This window comes from Pleurodeles waltl, chromosome 12, assembly GCF_031143425.1.
Source record: "Pleurodeles waltl isolate 20211129_DDA chromosome 12, aPleWal1.hap1.20221129, whole genome shotgun sequence".
Lineage (NCBI taxonomy): Eukaryota > Metazoa > Chordata > Amphibia > Caudata > Salamandridae > Pleurodeles > Pleurodeles waltl.
The window spans coordinates 516,080,798-516,098,786 of NC_090451.1; the positions used below are offsets into that span (position 1 = coordinate 516,080,798).

Sequence of the window (17,989 nt, forward strand, 5' to 3'; positions counted from 1 at the left end):
AGTGGCAGGCTTGCACAGAACAGTCAGTCCTGCACTGAAGGATTGGATAAAATACAGGGGGCATCTCTAAGATTTAGTAATAAGCATTTGTAATAAATCCAGCACTGGCATCAGTGTGGGTTTATTATTCTAAGAAGTTTGATACCAAACTTCCCAGTGTTCAGTGTAACCATTGTGGAAATGTAGAGTTCGCTTTGACAAACTCCCAGACCATATACTTAATATGGCCACATTGTACTTAAAATGTCTAAGAATGGACTTAGACACTGTAGGGGCATATTGCTCATACACCTATGCCCTCACCTGTGGTATGGTGCACCCTGCCTTAGGGCTTTAAGGCCTGCTAGAAGGGTGACTTACCTGTGCCACAGGCAGTATTTTGTGTGCATGGCATCCTGAGGGGGATGCCATGTTGACTTTGCCTTTTTCTCCCTACCAACACACACAATCTGCAATGGCAGTGTGCATGTGTTAGGTGAGGGGTCCCTTAGGGTGGCACAACACATGCTGCAGCCCTTAGGGACCTTCCCTGGTCACAGGGCCCTCAGTATCACTGGTACTTTTTACAAGGGACTTATCTGTGTGCCAGGGGGGTGCAAATTGTTGAAACAATGGTACATTTTCAGAGAAAGAACACTGGTGCTGGGGCCTGGTTAGCAGGATCCCAGCACACTTTCAAGTCAAGTCAGCATCAATATCAAGCAAAAAGTGGGGGGTAACTGCAACAGGGAGCCATTTTCCTACAAACGGGTTTCGGGTCTGGAAGACAATGAGATTGTGAGAGGAGAAGATGTTGAACAACTCCAACATGCAATCCTTCGATTACAGGAGCAGCAGGAGCAACTACAGATCATGACTGAGGGCCTGGAAACCCGCTCCTGTCGTCACAACATATGAATCAGAGGGGCCCTCAGGGGGGCTGAGGGTGAGGACATAGGGATGAGGACATCAGAGAGTAAACCACTGCCTTGTTCCAATCACTCCTGGGATATGAGGACAACCTGGAGATTTTGCTGGGTCGTGTTCACAGAGACTGGGCTCTCCAGACACTTTAGCCTATGTTCCAATTTTTTGATTAAAGAGGACATCCTCCGGAGAGCGCGAAGCCGGCCTCAGATCCACTTTGGAGGTAACGCTCTGCTCCTAGTCCAAGTACCTCTCTCTGCTCACCCTGCAACGACACCGAGAGTTTAAACCCATCAGTGATCACCTCTGGTCTCATGTCTCATATGGCTGCGGACACCCCTTTAAACTTATTTTTTGTTAGGACAACCAGTTGCGCCAAGTGAAAACAATCAAAGAGGCCCGACAGGTACTGGACATGATGGAGGATCCCTCGATCTCGGAGGCGCGAGTTTCGGGGGAAGGCTCCCCTGGGGGCCGACCCGGATGGAAAAGGGCGGGACGGCAGCGGAAACACGCAAGACCATCATCTGAGGAGCGAGTACACGAGCGACAGGCGATCCTGGATAGCCTTGTTTCCAGTACCAAAGCATAGACACTGAGAAACAACACCAGCCTGAAAGAAAGATTCGGTGGCTGCCCTTTGGATTCCAGGCCGATGAGCTGCGATACCTGGAGTGGTGAAGCCCATGGACAACTTAATCAGACCCCACTGAACACCCTTGAGCCTCGATCAATGCCATCTCTGTGGGTTACAGAGGACTTGGTTACTTGTTTTGTTAAGCACCTGTTCTGCTACACTGATAATGGTGTCATTATCCTCCCCCACACGACACAGAAAGAAACATGTCTGGCAAACCCCAACATAGCCACACAGCGGAGTATCGCCCTCCACTCCTTATCGCTCACAACACGCAGATACCACTGGCCTCCAATATCCGTCAACACACTTGACACTTAAATGTCTGAACCTCAATGTCAGAGGCCTCAACAACCCTGCGAAACGACTGCCAATTCTCTCCCTCCTTGAGCGTTCCGAGAGTCATATATGCTTACTACAAGAAACAGATCTTCTGCCCACAGATATCTATTTAATGCATTCTAAATGATTTCCTCAACAGTTCTGGTCTTCAGCCCCCACGAAATACGGTGGAGTGGAGATTCTGGTCACTAAAACATTCCCAGAGGAATTCCTCACCAAGGTGCACAAGATAAAAGGTAGATACCTAGCCTACAGAGTGCGGATAGATTCATTCCACTTCACACTAGCCACTATATATGCCCGCAACACGCACCAAGAAGCATTCATCACACAAGATCTTACCCCAACGCTGACTACCCCCGACACAGCGATCCTCCTGGGAGGTGATCTTAACTTAGTTATGGACAATGACTTAGACCAGTCGGGACAAAGACGAGGTCAACAGGCGTTCTCTCCCTGGCAGGGCTTCAATGGCTCAAGGACTGTGGCTTGACAGATGTATGGAGGGGCACAAATCCAAACTCTTGGTACTACACCTTCTATTCAGCAGCAACAAAAACATACATGCGCATAGACTATTCCTAGCTTCTTCTGCCTTCCACGCTCACATTCAAGATGTTACCATCGAGCCCCGCGCTCTCTCAGGCCACACACCCCTTTCATTAACAGCTCAAATTGTCATAAACCATTTCAGAGCCCCTGGCTGGAGGTTTGGGGACACTATACTCCTGAGACAGAGCACAGTGGAGACTCTGAGACGTATGAATAAAGACTACCTTAGCCAAAACGATGATGAACACACCTCATTAGCGACGGTGTGGGACGCCCTTAAGACAGTGGCATGGGGGAAAGGGATCTCTCTATCTGCAGAATAAAGCTCGGAGGGAACGGCAAGCGCAGCTTGAGTAGGGAGTGGTGGAATGGGAATGCATCCACAAACGCACAGGAGCCCCCAGAGTCTGGAGGGAGCTAGAAAAAACACGTCTCCAACTGACACGTTTAGATTGGGATTGTGCTGAATATGCCATTGTAAGACTCAAACATAAATATTACGTGGGGGGCAACAGCAGCAGAAAGCTCCTAGCCCACAAACTGAGGGCACGTGTCCTGGCCACTACTATTAAAATGGTACACTCCTCCTCCTTGGGAGAGGCGTGCACAGACCCCCAAATCGCAAATATTTTCCACAAATTCTACCAAGCATTATATGCGGCTGACACCTCTATCAACACAGACCCCTCCCAATACTTAGATAACTGTGCCCTTGCTTCGCTCCCACCGGACAATGCAATTGTCCTTGACAAGCCAATTCAAGTAGAGGAAGTGATACCGGCTATTTCCTGCTTGAAGACTGGTAAATCGCCAGGCCCAGATCGCTACACGCCACTTTTCTATAAAACCTTTTGTTTCGAACTACCCCTGATACTCACAAGGCTATTTAACTTCTTCTCAGAGACCAACTCCCTCACTGCCAGTATGCTTGACATGACCATCACTGTAATCCCCAAACCGGGCAAAGACCCGGAGGAATGCAGCTCCTACCGGCCGATCTCACTTCTAAACATAGATGCTAAGCTATTCACCAGCATCTTAGCGCATCGCATAAATCCCTATATGCCCGGGCTTGTGGACCCTGATCAGGTGGGTTTTTTAACGCAGCGGCAATGTGGCGATAACAAACAATGACTCCTACACCTTAAAGACAAAACACATACATCGCAGTGCAAGGCACTACTACTATCTATAGACGCAGACAAAGCTTTTGATAGGGTGCACTGGCCATACCTATTCAAAGTACTGGAAAGCTATGGCCCTGGACCTAAACTTCTGAACTGGCAAAAATGTGTCTATACAGAGCCCAAGGCAGCGGTCTGGGTGAATGGTATATTGTCTCCGCCTTTCCTGATCCGGTGAGGGAAGAGACAGGGCTGCACACTATCCCCACTCTTTTTTGCCCTCTACATGGAACCTCTGGCCCAGAGTATATGTACAAACCTCCTCATAACTGCAATTAAATTTGGGGCAACCACCATCTTATCAGCCTCTAAGCAGATGACTTGATTCTGGCACTTTCGGACCCAATGATCTCACTGCCGGCTCTCACGAAAGCTTTGCAGGAGTTTGGGACTGCCTCGGGCTTCAAAGTGAAAATGCAAAAATCCCAAATCCTGAATCTCTCAGTCTCCCCTGCCCACGAAGTAGAGCTTCGCTCAAGTCTCTCCATATGGTCCTCCTCTCACATCCCATACCTCGGCATTGAACTAGCCAACACAACTACAAAAACAGCCAATAGGAACTATGCCGCCCTCTCTAAAGCTGCACTGACAGACCTGGAGCAAACATTAGCTGTGATGGCTGGGTAGAGTGGCAGCGATAAAGATGACAATTCTACCACGCATTCTATACATCTTTCATACGATCCCTCTCCCTCCACCAACCAAAACCCTAGCCACACTGCAATCGGCAATAGTGAAATGTATATGGGACCGGAAATCCATGCGCATACAGGGGCAAACCCTATATCTCCCCAAGTCGAAAGGGGGACTGGTGGTCCCTTGCCTTTTGAAATATTACCAGGCTACCCAATTGCGGTTCATACTGGAGTGGAGTCGCCCACACACCAAGAAACACTGGTGTTTTATGGATCAATCGGTCGCAGGGTCGCAAATCTGGAAGGAGCCTTGGCTGCAACGCAGACACAGGGCTATGGGATTATATTCCTTCCCTATCACTGGCACGACATTCCGGGTCTGGGACTCAGTGGCGGTTAAGAATGGACTGACATCCTTCCCTCCCCCTCACCATGACAGTGATATGCGCTAACCCAGACTTTGCCCCTGGTATGAGCTCAGAGCGCTTTCAAAGATGGCATGCCGGAGGTTGCAAGAGAGTTGGGAGTCTATTTGACCTAGATGGTATCATCCCGTTTGACTACCTGAAAGAAGACTATGGGCTTACGGAGACAGATAGAATGACATATTTGGAGGTTAGACACTGGGTGCTTCAACCAACGGTTAGACCTCTAGTAGCGAGACCACTCACTGCATTCGAGAAATGGTCAACACGTAAAAGAGATGATAAATGGCTGATCTCTGAACTTTACACACACCTAATGGCCACTACACAAATACCCAAAACCAAGGGACAACGAAGGTGAGAGGCCGAATTAGGGAGAGATCTAACAGAAGAGGAATGGGGTGACATACAATACAGGGCCCACCACATTGCCTATAGTAAGTCGGGCCCTGAAACAGCCTATAAAATAGCATTGTACTGGTACTATACCCCAGCAAGAATTTGCGCATGGAACCCTACTAAGCCTGAGCTATGCTGGAGAGAATGCAGTAATACGAGTACACTGATACAATTACTATGGCACTGTCCCAAGCTGAAACAATACTAGAGTAGCATCCTAGATGAAGTTGACAGAGAATTCCACACGGAGATCCCTAGATTGCCAACATATGTTTTTCTTGGCTTATCTAACGCAACTAAGCTTTCCTCTACAATCGCCTAGAGGTCGTCAGATGGCTCTCGCCTACAACAGCTGCCCTCCAGACAATATTATCACACTGGGGCACAGATAGAATTCCAAACCACACCTCCTGGCTACATAAACTATGGTTTCTGCTGGGGGGGGGGGAGAAACCTTTCCTAGCAGGGAAAAACGATCAGCAGAAGTTTCCACACTATGGGCATCCTTCATACAAATCGTGTCTACAGAATTCAATGAAATTACATGCCCCGCATACTTAAAAGTCCTACCGTTGAGGTGACCACAGAACTCATAGATCACACTCAAACTACCCACTCAACCACTGAAAGGGGGAGAAGGCCAGACAAAATTGTTAATACACACATGAGGATAGGACACAAGGAGCACCCTCATGGGCTCAGCGTGGAGGGGACCAGTTTTTTCTGGTGGATACAGTAGCTACCTGTGGATTCCTCACCTTATGAATTCTCCCAATGCGCCAGCATTCAATGGAAATTTTCTTCCTAGCTCTCCACGTCGACGAGGATGTCACAATTGCCCAGCTCCGCACGCGAGTCCGTCTGACGTCATCGTGGCAATAACAAGTCCTCGTCGGCGTGCTGACATCAATTTCACCATTTTATACAACCCTTCGAGACGAACAGGTGAATACCAACCTCACAAGAACAATATATACCAATCCAAATACAAATATAAACCACAATATTTGTTTACATAAAAACACCAAAAATGTATATACATTTATAATAAAAGAAGTCTTGGTATAACCAGACAGGTAACGGGGAGGCGGGTGGGACTGTGAGGAATCCACAGGTAGCTACTGTATCCACCAGAAAAAGCGTTACCGAAGGTAAATAACTTGTTCTTCTGATAGATACAACTACCTGTGGATTCCTCACTTTAGGAATAGAATCCCAAAGCAGTCCCGCACTCGGAGGTGGGTGCCTGACCGTTCAAACCAAGAAATCCTGCAAAACAGAGCGCGGAAAATGGCCGTCCCTCCTAACTTCCGAGTCTAAGCAATAATGCTTTGCAAAAGTGTGGAGGGAAGACCAAGTTGCGGCCTTACAAATTTCAGAAACTGGGACACCTAAAGCCAAAGCCGAAGTGGCAGACCTAGCCCTGGTGCAATGGGCCATACTGCCCTCAGGGGGAACCTTCTTTGACAGTGAATAACAAATCTTTATGCAAAGAATGACCCACCTGGAAAGGGTTCTCTTGTGGACAGCCTTGCTCCTCATCTTGCTCACATATCCAGCGAAGAGTTGATCATCAACTCAAAAGTCTCTTGTCCTCACAGTGTAGAAACTCAGAGCCCTTTTTGGATCCAAGCGATGAAGTCTTTCCTCCTCCTTTGATGGATGAGGAGGAGGGTAAAAGGATGAGAGTGTTATAGATTGGCCCATATGAAAGGGACTGACTACTTTAGGAATGAAAGCCACCCTGGTTCTCAGCACCACCTTGCAGCATAAAATGTTGTAAATGGAGGTTTCACACTAAGAGCCTGAAGCTCACTCACACGCCTAGCCGACGTGATAGCCATTAAGAAAACTGTTTTTAAAACTAAAAGCCTCAACAGACAAGAATGCATAAGCTCAAACGGTGAACCCATTAAGAAATTCAGAATCAAGTTCAAATCCCACTTAGGCATTACAAACGGTGTGGGAGGAAACTTGTTAGGCAAACCTTTCAGGAACCTAATAACTATAGGGGACTTAAATAAGGAAGGCTGATCAGGAAAGCACAGAAAGTCCGCCAGCGCTGATAAAAAACCCTTCACAGTCGCAACTGCACATCCCTTCTGTGCCATGGAAAGGGCAAAAAGAAAAACATCAGACAAATGGGCCTTTAAGGGATCAATTTGCCTCTCTCCACACCAAGTAACAAATTTTGCCCATCTGTTAGCATAGACAGTCTTGGTGGAGTGTCGCCTGGCTGATAAGATAACATCCACCACTTCTGGGGGGAGAGAAAAGGAACTCAGATTGCCCCATTCAATCTCCAGGCATATAGGTGCAGGCTCTGGAGGTAGGGGTGTAGAACCTGCCCCTGCGATTGCGAGAGGAGGTCTGCCCTGTGAGGGAGACGGAGCGGAGGGCACAGTGAGAGTTGGAGAAGGTCTGTGTACCACACCCTTCTTGGCCAATCCGGGGCTATTAAAATGACTTGAGCCCGATCTTGGCAAATCTTACTCAGAACCTGAGGAATCAAGGTTATGGGGGAAACGCGTAAAGCAACTGGTCGCACCAAGACATCTGAAACGCGTCCCCCAATGCCCCCTGCACCGGATACTGGAGGCTGCAGAACAACTGGCAGTGTGTGTTCTCCTGAGTGGCAAACAGGTCTATCTATGGAAATCCCCACATCCGAAAGTTGTGAAGAACCAGGTCTGGATGGAGACGCCACTCGTGATCGACCGTGAAATGCCGACTGAGACTGTTCGCATGTATGTTGAGACCTCCGGCCGGATGGTTTGCTACTATGCAAATCCGATGGTCCTGCGCCCAGGACCAAGCCGCAGAGCCTCTCTGGAAAGAAGGTACGATCTTACACCTCCCTGCTTGTTGACGTACCACATCGCAGTAGTGTTGTCCTTCAAGACTTGAACTGACTGTTGGCAAAGGGACGGGAGGAAGGCCTTGAGAGCCAGACGTATTGCCCGTATTTCTAACAGATTGATGTGAAACATCTGATGTGCTGGAGACCAATGGCCCTTGATCTCAAAGTCCCACAGATGAGCTCCCCACCCTAGAGTGGAAGCATCCATTATGACCGTGGTCACTGGAGGTGGGAGACAAAATGGCCTTCCTTGGGAAAGGTTGCCGTCCACAGCCCACCATCGTAGATCCACTGCAGCGTCTCTGGAGATCGTTATCAACGCCTCCAGATCCCCTTTGTATTGAAACCACTGCTTGCGGAGGCACCACTGGAGAGCCCTCATGTGCCAACGTGCATGAGTGATCAACAGAATGCAAGAAGCGAACTTACCGAGCAGACATAGGACCTTGAGGACCAGAACAGCAGCTCCCTTTTGAAACATTGGAATCAACGCCTGAATGTCCTGAATCCTGTGAGGCGGAGGGTAGGCCCAAATCAATGTTGTATCTAGTACAGCCCCTATGAACAGGAGGCGCTGAGAGGGTTCCAGGTGAGACTTGGGCACGTTTACCGTAAAGCCCATGTTGAACAACAACTGTGTTGCAAGTGATGCAGAACAAGCTCTGGGGACCCGGCTTTGATCAGCTAATCGTCCATGTAAGGGAATACAGATACTGACTCCCTTCTCAGGTCCACTGCAACCACCACCATCACCTTCTTGAAGACTCGAGGTGCGGAAGTAAGACCAAAAGGAAGGACTGCAAACTGGTAGTGTTGTGACCCTACCACAAACTGGAGATACTTCCTGTGCAACTTCAGAATGGGGATATGAAAATAAGCATCCTGCAAGTCGACAAACACCATCCAGTCTTCCTTGTACAATGCCAGAAGCACCTGTGCTAGAGTCAGCATTTTGAATTTCTCCTGTCTGAGGAACCAATTCAAAATCCTCAGGTCCAGGGTAGGCCTCAATCGACCATCCTTCTTGGGAATCAGGAAATACCTCGAATAGCATCCCTGACCCTTTTCCTGTTCTGGAACCAGCTCCACTGCACCCTTTAACAAAAGGACTTGCACCTCCTGCTGAAGCAACAGGAGAGGATCTTCTGTACAAAACGAATGACGGGGAGGGGTGGGAAGGGTAAACTCTTGAAAAGGAAGGGCATAACCTTTCCCCAAAATATTCAGTACCCAAGAGTCCGATGTGATTAACTCCCACTCGTGGAGAAAACGAAATAGCCTTCCACCTACGGGAGACGTATGATGATGAAAGATTGAGAGAAAACTAGGGTTGCTTTCCTTGAGGGTTTCCTCAGAGGAAGAAGATGAGACGGGAGGCTCCTGAGTGGCTCCTCACGTTCGAACCTTCCCCCGCCCTCTATAAGACCGATAGCGAGGGTTGGCAGGCTGCTACATGCTGGACTGTGGCCTCCCACGAAAAGAGGACTAACGGCCAAAACCCCATAACCTCCGAAAAGATCTAAAGGGTGTGGACGCTGAAGCCTGGGGTCCCAAGGACTTTGCAGTAGCCCCGCTGTCTTTAAAATGTTCCAAAGCTGAGTCAGCCTTGGATCCAAACAACTTCTCACCAACAAACAGAAGGTTCAACAAAGTTGACTGAACATCCGTGCAAAAGCCAGAAGACCTAAGCCACGCATGCCTCCTGGTCGCCACTGTAGTGCCCATTTCTCGGGCAACTGAATCTGCCGTATCCAAACCAGACTGAATAACCTGCTTGGCCGCTACTTCAGTGTCCAACAGTGTCAGGAGTTCATCAAACTGCCCCTGTACATCCCTAGGCAAGCTTGGCACAACAGCTCTTGCAGTGTCCATCATGGCATGAATATACCTCCCCAGCGCACAGGTAGCATTGACAGACTTCAAGATCATACTACATGAGAAGAAACCCTTCTCTGCTCTTTGCTCCATTCCCTTAGGCCCTCTATCTGATGGAGTTCCAGGGATGGGCAGAGCAAGAGACTTGCACTACCAAGCTCTCAGGTTTTGGATGCAGAACAAGAGACTTGCACTACCAAGCTCTCAGGTGCTGGATGCGGAGACAAAAACTGTGGATGCCCTGGAGCAACTCTGTACCTCCTAGCCAAAGTCCTGGAAATCGCTGGAGTCGTGACAGGCTTCCTCCAAATGTCTAGAATGGGCTCAGTAAGGGCATCATTAAAGGGGAGTAGGGGCTCCGAAGACGTAGAGGAAGGATGCAACACCTCAGTCAGAATGTTCGTCTTCACCTCGATGCTGGTAAAGGAAGGTCCAAGAACTCAGCAGCCTTTCTTATCACACTGTGGTAAGGTACTGCCTCCTTTGTGAGCTCGCCAGGGATGTATCTAGGCCACTTGCAGAGTCAAGGCCCTGAAATTCACCCATAGGCTCAAGAATCTCCCCTTCCTCCAACAGCTGTTGCCGATACTCCTGCTCTTCCAAGAGCCTCAAGGCCCTCCTTCTGGACCTCAGTCTGGCCTCCAACTGCATCGTCGTCAAAGAATTAGCCGACGTCGACGACACCGGTTTCAAAGCAGATGGACGCTCCGGCGGAGGAGAGAGTGGAGAGACACTGCGTCCCGATCAGGACCCATCCGGTGCCGGCATCTACTCCATCGGTGCCGTCGGCATCATCATCGGGGGTGACGACGTCATCGGCGCTGAACCAGCACCTTCACCTAGATAGAAGGGTACAAATGGGGCCTGTATGTATGGCGCTGGCGAACCCAGCGTTAAAGATAATGGACCCGTGGGACCACCCGGTGCACCAGCAGGGGCCATAGCTCTGTTGAAAATGCTAAGCATAGCATTTAGGAACGCTGCTGGATCCGCTCCAGGAGTCGGGAAGGCAGGAAACCTCTGCTCGCCCTGAGGCGCTTGAACTGAATCCAAATCTTGTACCCCCTGACTCCTGACCATGAGTTGACACAGGAGAAAAGTGAACCAGAGGACTCGCCGGGGACTCGAAGACCTCTATCAACGTCGGCGCTGGAGAAGCCTGTGGACTCTGAGGCTGAGGAGTGACCGCTGGACTGACCTTCCACGCCGTACGGCGCTGTCTTGGAAGGGACCGAGACTGATCCCTGGAAGAACGGCGTCGAGAATTGTGCCGGTGTTGCTTCTTATGCGACCTCGAAGACTTATGTGAAGAAGAGTCCCTCTCCTTAGATCTTCGATAACCCTTACGCTCCTTCTTAGCTTTTGCCAAGAAGAGTTTAGCCTCTCTATCCTTCAAGGCCTTTGGGTTCATCCGCTGGCAGGACACGCACCCCTCCACATCGTGGTCTGGGCTTAGGCACCACAAGCAGTCCTCATGATGATCTGTAACCCACATGCAACCCCCGCACTCATGACAAGGCTTAAAGCCCAATTTTTGCGGCGGAGACATTGTAACTCGACAACAACTCCTTCGAAACAGTAACTGTTCGAGAGCCAGGAATTTTTTTTTTGCATTGAACGCGCGGGAAAAAAGGTAACTGACGTCAGCACGCCGGCGATGACTTCTTATTGCCAAGATGACATCAAACGGAGTCGCATGCAGAGCCGTGCAATTGTGATGTCCTTGTCAACGTGGAGAGCTAGGAAGAACATTTCCGTTGAATGCTGGTGCATTGGGAGAACTCATAAGGTGAGGAATCCACAGATAGTTGGATCCATCAGAAATAAATATATAACATTAATTTACAATACAATTTAACACTAAATTATTTTTACTCATGTTTTTGAGTTATATAAACGTTTGTACTTTTCCCTATATTTTACCACAGGGAAACTCGGAGGAAAGTTAGTAAACTAATTTTTATTTTAAATACTAGTATAAATTAATTGTATATCTTTATTTTGAACTTTGAACGCAAGACAAAATGCTACAGCACTGTTAACCTAATTTTGAATTAAATTATTAATTATTTCCAATATATTACTTTTTTTCCCCTGAAGTTTAAATTAAAAAAATACATTCCTACCTTAAGTATTTTACTATGCATTAATAGTTATTTAAAATGATGTATAGAATTCATTAAACGTAAAATTAATAATATTTTATTAAAATGTAATCTTACAGTATTTTTTAAATTAAAAAAGGTTGTTAAAACCTGTTATAATTAAATAATAAATGGTTAGTTTCAGATTTTTTAACATTAATTAGAACATTGGAATGTTGGGCGCTCCATTGGAGACAATTGAGTGCTTTGGGCTTTTACTGGCTAGTAAAAGCCTGGAGTGTCAACATTCCAATGTTATTTGTTCACAGCAAAAGCTGTGAACAAAGGCCTCATGAAGCCCGAGGGGATTTCAATCCCCTTGGGCTCTGTGAGGCCTTTGTTTTATTTATTAGAACATTCTGCTCTCTAGTGGTGGAATGTTCTGATATCCTTATAGCCCTTTGTAGCCGGTCTATACCGGCAATTAAAGTCCTGTTCCCTAGTTAAAGGCCCGAACCGAACTGGCGTGGGCCTTTAATGTCCAGCATAGCCCACTACGGCAGGCTCTAAGGCTATATTCATACGTGTTTATATTTTAACTGTTTTAAATAATTTTGATAGGATTTTTTATTTTAAGACCCTACCTACATTATTTTCTTCGGGAGGATGTTGCAGTATCAGTGGTTGGTCATGTGTGGTGCTTGACATGCTACTGTTTCTTTTTGCAATAGTAACTTACACTCTTAAATTTAGTTTCAACCGAGGGGATTGAGCTGCGTATGTCTAAACTTTTGAGTATTTTACATTCATAAGTTTGTGAACAGCTAAAAGTAGTAAAGTTACCCAAATGTTCAAGAGTAAACTTACATGTGTATAATATTCACAAGTGACTAGCCCCGTGGGTGCCTATGTGGCTGCATTCCTGCCACTGAACTTATGACTCCTAAAAATGGATCTAGCATGTCTGTTGATCCATGGTTGACGCTGCAGTGTTACCCTTTTTTGTTTGTCTATTGTAAACATGCTCAGAAACGCAGCCTACAAAATGGCCTTTTTGTACTGCATTCATAACTAACCGCTATATACATACATCTTCATGGAAGCTGATGGGTGCACGAGATTCCTGTACTATGTAATTTTCCCAAGTTGTTCATCCTTTGGAGGGACAGGCAGAACTATAATTAGCAATATATTCAGTATCATTTTCTTCTTTACAGCTCTTAAAAATTACATTCAGACAATCTGGGTCAGGAGTAAGAAACTGTGCTTCTTCTTTATACATAAAGTTTGACTTGTTAATGTTATGCAGTATATTGTGGTGCTACCTTGCCCAAGGCTTTCCATGTGGCTAACTTGAGACAAATCAATCAGTTTATGACACAGCAAGCACATAAAAGTGCTGAGGATCACACAAAAAGGTATGAAGGAAATATACATATGTAAATATAACTGAAACAGCTTTTTATTTGAGCCAGCCAAGCTAAAAATACTGACACCTCACGTTTTGCACTGACAGCCAGCACTAAGGCCAACATGTTTTGTCCTGAATGTTTAATCTGCAGTGGACTGCATCAGGACTCCAGTTTTTGAATATGTCTTGCTATGCTTATTTAAAGAGAATGATACCGCCTATCTCAAAAATGGTTTTCCCCTAAATTTCTATAATTTACATATCTTAAACTATTAGTATCAAGTTTTAAAAACACATATAAAGATTGCTTTTCAAATAACTTATACTCCACAGCACTGCCCCCTAAACATCCAGTTCCTGCATCCTGTACATTCCATGTCTTGTTTGTTGGATTGAGTGAAACGTTCAATAACTTTTTTTTCTCTGAAGAGGACTCAAATCAAATGAAATGAAACAAAAAACTACCTTTTGTTCACAAAATGAAATGGAATGCTGAAAATAGTCCAACCACAAATTTATCTCTGCTAGTATAACTTACTTCATATTTTTGCCCATTTTTCATTTGACAAAGGTTGACAATGTTGCTATTTGAGCAGTTGACTAAGCTGATCATAATATGGCACATGTGAAAAGAAGAAATGTAGAAAGTGATAATTTTTTTATGTATTTGCCTTGTTTGTTGTTTTAAAAAAAATAGTTTTTTCCAGTGGGATTCAATGGAAAGTTGGAAGATGCACCTGCGTCAGTAGAAAACCTTCTAATATTTACATTTCTTATGCTGGATCTATGAAACAATGATATTGGGCATCATTACAAGTCTGGCAGTCTACTGACCGCCAGACTCACTGTGGCGGTCGGACCGCAGCCAATGTGGCGGTCTGAGTGCCAGATTATGACCACGGCGGTTGCGCAGCAGTCCGACCACCAGCACCACCAGGATTAGTCGTCCCAGTGGTCTGGCAGTCATGGAGGTCCTAATCTGCTTGGGGATTACAACCCCCTTCTCTGCCAGCGATTTCATGACAATACCACCGCCATAAAAAGGCTGGCAGAGACGGGGAGCAGGGGGCCCAGGGGGGCCCCTGTACTACCCATGCAGTTGGCATGGGCAGTGCAGGGGCCCCCTGGCCACCATCGTCGCAATGCATTGCGACGGGTGCTAGTGCACCCTACACACTACAGCATTGCCGCTGGCTCGATTACAAGCCGGAGACAATGCTGTAGCCCGTTTCCCGCTGAAGCAGCAGGCAGAAACTGAGGTTCCACCCACTTACCTAGCGGAAAAATCCTAATGGGTTCGGCCAGGAGGCTGCCACACTGGCATCAACCTACCTGTCGGGATTTAGGTGGATGGGTACTTCCGTCCCCCGAAGTCATAATCTGGCCCATAAGTCACTGGCCAACAGCATGCAATACATATGTCTTGCACAAAGTCTCCAATGAAACTGGTTGAGTCAGCCAAAAAAAGTAAAAGAACTCATGATTAACCAAAACTTTCACAGCTGAGTCCATTGACTGAGGGCCCAACTCACAAAGGAGTTGCTAGGAAAATCTGAAACTTGCCCCTGCATGATAAATCCATTATTAGGAGGTTTCCGCTGGTCAGGCGAGTGGAAACAGTGCAGCGGCATTGGCCTCGGAGTCTACGCCAATGCTGTCGCACAGAGGGTACCCCCAGCACCCCGGAATGCTCACTGTCTGCCATAGCACTACTCAGGACTTATTGGTAGGCAGTGCTGGGGCCCCCCGTGGTACCTAGCACTGCCTTTCCTCCAGCCTTTTCAGGGCAGAGCCCTCACCAAGAAAATGCTGACGCAAAGGGAAGTCATGATCAGCACGGTGGCGCCGAACTCAGCGCTGCCATGGCTGACCACAATTTTGACTGCCGCCACCTGTCGGGATCCATGATCCTGGTGGTGGCGCCTGTCCCCTGGAGGTAATCTAGCGGTTGGACCGCCAGGAGGGTGGCGGTCTGACCACCACAAGTTTGGCACTCCAACCAAACTCGCAATTAGGCCCTTTGCAACTGTCTTATATTTTTTTTGCTTTCATTGTGGGAAACGCGTATTCCCGCGGAGAATGCTATCCTCTACACTCTTCCCAATTTTTACTTTTAGGATTTATTCCAGCCATTGACCAGAGAAAATATTCAAACCTTTTCACGAGGGAAAACCACCTAGCAAAACATTGTGAATACTAGAGCTTTTTTAACATATGTCCAATTCCTAGAACGCCCATAATCATCCTTGTGAGATTAACTCACCTTTAAAAGTAAAACACACTGGTGTCATTTTAAGAACAAATTAATCTGTTTACCTGAGCAAAATACTGCCGAAAACCCGTTTTTAAATCTGTGAATCACAAACAGGATTTTACTTTGCTGCATGATGCTACGTGCACATCTAATTTTAACTTAGGTCGCGAACAGCTTTGTGAATTGGGCCCATGTATGATAAAATCTTAATTTTTTAGAGAAAATTGAAAGTATCAAAGGTGTGAACAGTGAAGAAATGTAATTTTTCTAAAAACAGTTGACCAACCTTGGGGGTGAGATGGCAGCGTAGAATGATGACATCATTGTCTGAAATGCTCTTGCCACTGCTTCTCTGACTCTGTTGGTATGAGCACAGGAGAGAGAAAGAGGGTCTATGGTGAGAAGGAGGGTGACCACAGGGCTCCAGGTCACCAGGGGTGACTTTGTTCACTTACTACCATCCTAACTAATTCTGGGAGGTGTAGTCCTGTGATTTTCTATTAATTAAACAGGGCTTCAATCTCAGATTGGTTGGATGGAAAACTTAGATTAGATAAGCCTACCCCTACTTGTCCGGAGCTAGGTGGGAAGCTCCTTATAGTGAGGTCCTATAAGCAACATCATAGTTTCTTCTTGGATTGTACAAGCAATGAGTAAGTGGTGAAACTGCACGCCCAGAGAGAACTAATTGTTCATGTTTCTTTTTAAACCTCGATAAGCCTATTTCAATTATTGTCAATTTTTCAATACAAACGCCCACTTTCCAAAATGTGGTTATGAAGCTGCCAATATCAATTCCTATTTCAGTGCCTTTCAAAGGAAAATTACAGCATGATCAATACTTCAGTCTAAACAACACACTTCACCCCCCAGCCCCAGGACATCCACCCAGGAGACACCACTTTCCTTAGTGACCTTGGATTTCGGGTAAGAGCCCCTGGACTCTCTTGGAGAAGCCACAGAATCCTACACACAGGTAGTTTAGGCTAGAAGAGGAATACTGTTCACTGTCTGAAAACAGAATAACCCTATCTGGAGCTAACACCTCCCTCTGATGGCAGAACCTCGGCAGTACACTGTACCCAGGGTGAGTTGTACTTACCTCAGGCCATGAGTAGTATGGACTGGTGTGGTGTCTTGGTTGTACCTCAGGCCATAAGTAGTATGGACTGGTGTGGTGTCTTGGTTGTCTGGCTGGCATGGGATTCTTAAGACACAGGGATGTAATAGCTGGGTAAACTTGTTCATTGATTAGTTCTGTGTTCCTTTATGGAATGTATAATGATTTGACTTTGAATATGGGTGCAGATGGAGTTTTCCCATGGGCCCTTTGCATGTATCCAGATTTATGATCCACCTAATAAATTTATTGAACAACAAAACACTGGAATGAAAATTCTCCTTTACATATATGCGACGAGCGGAATAAGGAAACAAGTATCAAACTTGTTTAAGGTATTGTTTTAATTTTATGGGCCCAGGAACGTCCTGTCGCACTATGAACTCTCAAGCACAGTTTGAATTTAAAGACTCTATTTTAATATTGTCTAGCCTTCAATGCTACAAGGGATAGTAATTATCAGATTACCAGAGGAACAATTGTCCCAGCAGGAGGGTTTGCTTATCTGCGTGTTTAATTTGTGGCACTCTTCGTCTGTCAAGTGTAACTTCTAAATATTTTATATATTTTTTTATTGACACCACCCACTTCTGTAATTAAAAGTTCTGCCTCTAAGGTCTTGGCCCATGGGGTAGTGTAGGCTGGTTAATGGCAACAGTAAAGTTGCGCGACCGTGCATGAAGAGAAGCTTATTGAATACACGTTGGGCAGCTGCCAGTCAGCTGCGCGTGAAGCACAGAAGTTAATGACGATGGTAAAGTAGCGTGACCATGCGTGAAGAGGAGCTTATTGTGTAGAAGTCGCGCGGCTGCCGGTCAGCTGCGTGTGAAGCACTGAAGTGCTGTTCTGATCAGAGCCGTGCGCTCCTCCCGTGCGCACCACTTTGCTTCCCCCACATTAACGGCGTGGGTGGCGCAGAGCCTACAGCGTGTGAAATACTGTGTAAACAGAAAAACTGTGTACGGCCTTTCTGATTAAAAAGTTAACCCCTTGGATGCGGGCGTCGGCCGCTGCCCGACGCCCGCACTACCTCCCTGGTGTAGGTCACGACCAGTGGCCGACACCAGGGAGGGGGTTAATAAATCCTCGGGTGCGTGTTGTTCCCCGGTAGACACAGAAGCTCTTCCGTGTCTCCCCCCCCCCCACCCGCCGCTGACGTCACTTTGTGGATTTCCCCATCAGAGCAGGAATAAATGTATATATATATATAGATATATCTATGTAGAGATATATATAGAGGCTGTTTCACCACCACAGGGGGCCCCCACACTGCCTATGCCCATTGCATGGGCAGTGCAGGAGTCC

General features: G+C 46.8%; 1 protein-coding gene across 1 annotated transcript in view; it reads right to left on the bottom strand.

Moving 5' to 3' along the window:
* The window catches only part of CNGB1 (cyclic nucleotide gated channel subunit beta 1), a 1,925,718-nt gene that overhangs the window by 1,235,748 nt on the left and 671,981 nt on the right, over nucleotides 1-17,989 (bottom strand). The window contains exon 20 of the mRNA XM_069217388.1: nucleotides 15,851-15,922. Coding sequence (XP_069073489.1) covers nucleotides 15,851-15,922 — 72 coding nt within the window. The remainder of the gene's footprint in view (nucleotides 1-15,850; nucleotides 15,923-17,989) is intronic.